Here is a 6,164-nt window from a genome sequence, read left to right as displayed (position 1 = left end):
ATGCTGATGTGCCTACAGTGCCCACTGCCGTGTCCAAAATCCCCTTTTGTAGAGATGCTGATTATCAAGCTACGTTCACATGGACCCATCAGTTCCACCGGATTCTTAAGAAGGTTATAGCTAAGGTCTAAGCTGTCCTTAGAAAGACATTGAGATGAAAGATGGGGAAAGAGCAACACAGTAAATTACATAGGGATACAATGGGCATCAATTATTTTAAATGTCAGACAATATTGCTTTCCTTGAGTTGCCAATGCAATGCAGATATGAGAACAGGCTTACATTGCAGAAAACCAACATCTTAAAACGTGCTTTTTGGAAACAATGACGAGTTTGACCTTTAGATTTAACTGTTGATCTTGTTACACAATTATCAGCAGTAGAGAACATGAAACTTATAGCGGAGAAGCGGTAATGTAGGCCAAATTGATAATTTTCTTTATTTTCCGTATTCTTTTCTCCCATCTTGTGGTTGTTTGCGGAACTGCTGGATGTCCATACAAATGTACTTATTAGCCTACTAACTTACTCAACCGATGCAGTGTTTCTTTCCTTTTTACTTAACTTTTTTGTTTGATTTTTGTTTGTTTGCTTGTTTACCTTAACTTAAATCATCTATATTATTCTCAAATAAGTGTGTGTTGGCTTCAGACTGCTTATATTCCTAAATGAAACAAGAAATTAAATGTCAGGAGGTGGCAAATTCAAAACTGCCAGGCTGAGTGAGTAATCCGAGTTGAGTATTTTACTTACATAAAATTTGGATATAACCAAAATACAGGCTATATCCATCCCAGTAATAACTTAAACACTAACGAATCAACGGATGCAGACCTAATCTTTGAAGAAAAAAAATTGGTCATGTTTTTGACCTTGAGTGGCTATTTAACAGTTCTGATCTGACTGGTTGACAGCCGTTATAAAGCCTATTGACGATTTGGTAAAACTTTTCACAGTTCGATGGAAGCAAATCAGTGACTGTTTTGAAATGCATTGAATAGGCCTACTTAATATTGAAATATAAACACCATCAAATTCGTTGGTTTTAAATTCACCGAATATGAATTAATTTCAATGAAAAAAAAAAATCCCATCCAAAAGTTAAAAGTTCGGAAATTCAGGCTGCTCAAAAAAAAATTGCCGAAAAAAATCTGATTGCAACATCCGGGATACGGTGGTCTATACTAGCAGCAGAGAATGTCCTTAAACAGGCTCTGCTAGCAGTCTAGCACCTCGTATTTGAGACGTCTATCCACTGTAAGAAAAAGTTGCGGATATTTTCCATCAAAAGTTCCTTTTCAAATACGTAGGTTGGATGGCATCGATTGCTCTCCAGGGCCACACTGAATTGTTAGGGGTTTGAAGAAATTTCCCATTGACGTAGGCTAACCACTGCACAACCTCATGGGTAATTTGGCAATAAACACACCCTCTTGTTTTTTTTTGCTGAAATACTATTGTAACTTAATTCACATCATACAAAGTGAAACGTTTACATCCTAAACATTAAACAAAGTGACCTTTATGTAGACTACATTATGATCCTAGAGCACGACTTTAATTCCATCGTAGCTCATTCGAATTCAGAAAGGCATGGAAAACTACTGATATGATGGAGACAATATAAAATATAATAGTACGTATACCGGTTAACTAACAGAAAAACGCATTTAAAATGTGTCCCAAATGTTTTACATATTACAGAAGTCCATAAAAACTCAGGTCATTCAGACAGTAGGCCTAGGCCTATTCCAATTAAGTTGGCTATGCCAAAGCGGACGCATCTGGGCGTGGCGCTCAATTTGACATGCTCGTTTGCAACTTGCTGAGTGACCCTTTAGAAACACAGGCGCCCAAATTGAGAGCATAGTTTGCGCGGCAGTGTATTTAATTTATTCTGTTTTAACAATTTTATAAATGGTGAGTACAGTCATGAATGTATGTGGCGAATGATCAAACTATCTAACGGTGTGTTTGTTTTGCAGTTTTATCCAAAACAAAAAGGCCAGGTTAGCTCGCTAGTAGGTTATTTATAGCTAATTAGGTAGCTAACTAGCCTCAAATCGAATACTTTTCTCCCAAATTTGACAAAGTTTTTGACTGTAAATGCGTTACTAGTAGTATGTTAGTCATCCTTTTACTTTTGTGGTAGTAGTACCATGTATTTGAAGTCCAATCTAGGTCAGTTCAGTGGCTGCTACCAAGCAAATTCGCCCGCTCGACAACCATGCTTTGAATTAGCCGGCTAGCTTCTGCGTAGCTGTAGATATGTTGTAAAAATTAGCTATGGCTTTGGCTCGAGCGCGCCAGAGTTGCCTGCTTTGTGTGGGCTAGCTAAGTTCTACTTGTACAGAAGTACAATGTACTGATTTATATATTTCATCCGTTTTGTTTTGTAGGCAAATAAAGTAACAAAAGTGCAAAACTCAATGTAAAGTAATTATATTGTTTTCTTAAATAATTCGTCGATCCTAGAACTAGTTGTTAGCCAGCTTCCAGAATCCATTTTGTCAGTCGGAAACGTTGCTAGTTTTTTCAGTGGGTAGGCCTGTTTTGCAGACTTTGGAATGCAACAGGTTATTTACCCAACATTAATCAAACGTTATTTTCAAGGAGGTCCATAAACAACGTAACGGATGTCCGACATCCCCATCCTTGAAGCTGTCAAATGGTTACATTTTACCTGAGGGTAAAATGACACCAAACACCCTTTTTGTGGGAGGAATTGACATGAAGGTGAGTGAACAAGTAAAGGTGCTAGCTTGGTCTGTTTGGGTTCATATTGTTACGTAAACATCTGACCCTAACCAATGATGGAATCTCAAATATGTGTATTTTAGGTGGATGAGACAGAAATCCGGGATTTTTTTGCCAGATTTGGTGCTGTCAAGGAAGTGAAAATCATCACTTACCGTGGCGGCATTTGCAAGGGGTGAATTACAAATTATTTTATTAACACTCATTCATTAGCCAAGATGCTTTGGTGCAATAACTTAAATCTTCATCTCTGTCAAGGTATGGATTTGTTTACTTCAATGAAGATGTGGACATCCAGACCATTGTTGACGTAAGGGCTAAAACACATTGTCCTCTATTAGATCACATAAGATTTCACCTAATACCTTCTCATGCGTTTTCCATAGCAACAAGTCAGCTTTAAAGGGAGGAAACTGAAGCTGGGCCCAGCCATTATGAAGGAGCGAAGCCCTCGTAAGTTCCCTGATTATCTAGGCTGTGATTAAAACAAGTTTAAAATTCATTTCAAGGGAGCTTTAATAATAGTTTGAAGAGGTTGAACCAAAGTATAGGTGCCTTTCATGTTGTGCGTTCTGAGGGTGTAAGTAGGCAGGAGCAGAGGCTGGGACCAGTCCCATTGAGAAAAGCTAGATGGTCTACTGTGTTATTGTTATCTTACAAGGTTCCATACCGCCTCACCTGATTGGCCCTGCTCCCTGGATGAACCCATCCCAGTACATCTACTGCACCTGCTGCCCTCCAATGGGAGGGGGTATGGCTCCACTCTCACCTGTTCTTAACAGCAGCAGTCCATACGTACAGGTAATGTCCTTACTGTGGAAAGTTACATTTAGTTTTATGGTAACAATTGTCGTTTTAGTAATTTTAAGCTTTGGCTGTTTGTGTTTTTTTATTTATTTCATACCTACTCGTACAGACAGGGAGTCAATAAGGATTTGACCACCTGCTCATGTTGCACAGGGTGCATCATTTTAGTATTGATGCTTCTCCCTCTCTGTCCTCAGGGTTACTCGTATTCCAACCTTCCAGGATTCGTGATCCCACAGATCCCCATGAACTACTCACAGGCTGCCTATGCAACTGCCTATGCATGCCAGGTACACACACACACACACACTCCCATAATCCTAATGGGTATGTTGAACTCTCGTGCTGTCTGACCTTTGACTTAAAGTAAAAAACCGCACTCTCAGGCTTGTCTCATTGCTTTTTTGGACCAGTTTATTTAACAGACGCGTTTCGGCCTAAATCGCCTTTATTTTGGAAGTAGAGCGTGCCTATCCTTACAAATTACCTTTGACTTCTACCTTCCTTTTCCTGCCCTCAGTACGCCGCACCTCACTGGGCTGGAGAGCAGAGGACACCACTTGTCAACCAGGTGTGTGATTTGACAGTCCCCAAGTGGAAATGTCCTTGAAGATACCTCTGCACATTGATTCGTTTTAGGTTGTGGATTAGTTTCCTTCGGTGGACATGTTTGACCTATAGCCACTAGATGGCAGGGCTGAGTGTAGAAACTTTGCTATGAATTAATCAACATTTGTAGGACTCCTTTTGAAGAATTTTGGAAATGCCATCCTGCCAAAAACAAGAATGGAGCCATGTCAAATTTAGGCTAATCTAGAAATAATCACACAACATTCTACAGTTAATGTCTTGCTGTGACATTTTGTAAGGTGTTTTCTGCATGTCAGCTGCACATCTTGAAAACTGACTGTGGTTGTTTCAGCCGGCTCATTATGTGATGTGATGCCCCGTTTCCAACCTTTGTGGACAGTGGAGTCCAGACTGCTGACTCTGCTGTAGTCCACAGCCCACTCTCTCTGCCAACTTTGCCAGGTGAGCACTTCCCTCACTTCATCCACATCCTCCTTTTACATATTTTCTCACCCACTTATTATTTGAAGCAGTGTTGAGTGATGGCAGAAGGTAGTGGAAGCTGTGGACAAAGTGGAAAGAGGCTAATGTAGATGCGAGAGTGAAACCAGGATACTTAACCGAAGGTTTGATTCAGTGCGTGCCCTCTCTTCTCACCCTGATGTCAGGAGGCTGCTCAGAGACACCAAGGCAACCTGATATTCGCAGAGCTAGAAGCAACTCTGGACTTTAAGACGTTTCCAGGATGTCCTCTCTGTTTCCTCCGGCTGTCCATCCCTCACTTGAGAAACATTTTAGTATGCAAAACCGCCTGGCACTTTCACATGCACTCAACAAGCACACTTGCTCTGACCTGTGATTGGCCGGGACCCCGACCCTGTGTTTGAACTGCTTTTTAAACCACCCCTACCACACGGGGATGGGGGAAGTGAAAGGTGGAGCCTTGACTTGTATACAACAGGGGAAATGTGTGGTGATGCTACTTTGGTGCTTTTGTTCTCCATGCCAGACTAACAAAAGAAAAGAGACTTTTTAAAGCTCACTATTTATATTTTATGTTTAATTATTTTAATGTTTGTTTGGTTTTTCTTTTTGGGATCCTTTTTGCAATGGTTTTCTGTACATAGATTGAAATACAGCTGAGTCTACCTTGTGATTAACTCAAGTTAAAATCCCATCCGTGCTCTTCTGATTAAGATAAAACGAGTGCATCCAAAATGGGAATATGACACGTTGTGACAGTGAGTGCTTACGTGGTTATTTAGATTCTTTATTTAATTCACTGGGTGTTCACGCGTGTCACATTTATTACTGTAACTGCCTGAATAAGTTACTTTTGTCACTAACTTTATTTAAAATTTTGCACTAACATCACTGACTTACTTTCTAAAGACACATGCCTTTTCAGTTTGGGTTGTTAGTTTTATATTGCATGTAGAATTGGGTGCACTGTTCCGATGTTCTGTAACCCTGTTTTACTGTGACAACGTTTTATAAACAGTTCTGACTCTAGCAGTATGCTGGAGGAAAATCATTGCATCAATTTCCCCTGTAGGTGTTGATAAACTTTAATTTGCAGTCCAACCAACAGGGTTCTGGGAACTGTTTTAATTTACTCTGAAAATGAAGGACATAACCATAACCACAATTTGTTCCATCACAACTGTTAATCGTTTGAAGTTTAAGAAGTTTACTTGAACCTTGTTAACTTTTCATTTAATGCACTTTCTGCACTGTTTTGATTTGTGTGTGTGCAAAAAAAACGATTTGCAAATGGGATTTATTTATTGTAGAAGTAATTGCACCGATCTTTTCATTTAATCGTGCAACACTTTCCTGCCTTTAAAGGGATTGTGGGAACTTTTACAATGACATTTGTCCTTTATTGTTGTCCTGTTCATCTATTGTAAATCTGGTCCCTTGATTTCCTTGGCATTTCACTTGGTTTTGTTTGTGGTGTTTGTGTTGACCAATGTATGGTTTGATTTGTTAGGTTTTTTTTGTCAAATAAATAAAGTTTAAGTTGCACA

The 6,164-nt window shown here is 39.6% G+C and overlaps 1 protein-coding gene across 3 annotated transcripts; it reads left to right on the top strand.

The window, feature by feature from the left end:
- Positions 1-1,750: 1,750 nt before the first annotated feature.
- On the top strand, positions 1,751-6,157 carry dazl (deleted in azoospermia-like). Of its 3 annotated transcripts, none has more exons than XM_062446222.1 (10): positions 1,751-1,920; positions 2,614-2,736; positions 2,841-2,932; positions 3,016-3,067; positions 3,144-3,210; positions 3,419-3,558; positions 3,762-3,854; positions 4,085-4,135; positions 4,487-4,612; positions 4,821-6,157. In XM_062446222.1, the coding sequence occupies exons 1-9, from the start codon at positions 1,918-1,920 to the stop codon at positions 4,505-4,507; spliced, it is 642 nt and encodes a 213-aa protein (XP_062302206.1). In that variant the 5' UTR covers positions 1,751-1,917; the 3' UTR covers positions 4,508-4,612; positions 4,821-6,157. The 3 variants fall into 3 exon arrangements, with proteins under 3 accessions (XP_062302206.1, XP_062302205.1, XP_062302207.1); XM_062446221.1 differs by having other exon boundaries at positions 4,487-4,596; positions 4,803-6,156; XM_062446223.1 differs by lacking the exon at positions 1,751-1,920 and adding an exon at positions 2,407-2,431 and having other exon boundaries at positions 4,487-4,596; positions 4,803-6,156.
- Positions 6,158-6,164: the final 7 nt, after the last annotated feature.

The sequence above is a fragment of the Osmerus eperlanus genome, chromosome 20 (genome assembly GCF_963692335.1).
Source record: "Osmerus eperlanus chromosome 20, fOsmEpe2.1, whole genome shotgun sequence".
Classification (NCBI taxonomy): domain Eukaryota; kingdom Metazoa; phylum Chordata; class Actinopteri; order Osmeriformes; family Osmeridae; genus Osmerus; species Osmerus eperlanus.
Note: the sequence above shows the minus strand (reverse complement) of the source record. Positions and strands in the feature narration are given on the sequence as shown.

What these genes read in the sequence shown, in the direction of transcription:
- dazl (XM_062446222.1), top strand. An exon ending in TATGAAGGAGCGAAGCCCTC is followed by an intron (nt 3,211 to 3,418) that starts GTAAGTTCCCTG and finishes TTATCTTACAAG; the next exon opens with GTTCCATACCGCCTCACCTG. An exon ending in GCAGCAGTCCATACGTACAG is followed by an intron (nt 3,559 to 3,761) that starts GTAATGTCCTTA and finishes CTCTGTCCTCAG; the next exon opens with GGTTACTCGTATTCCAACCT.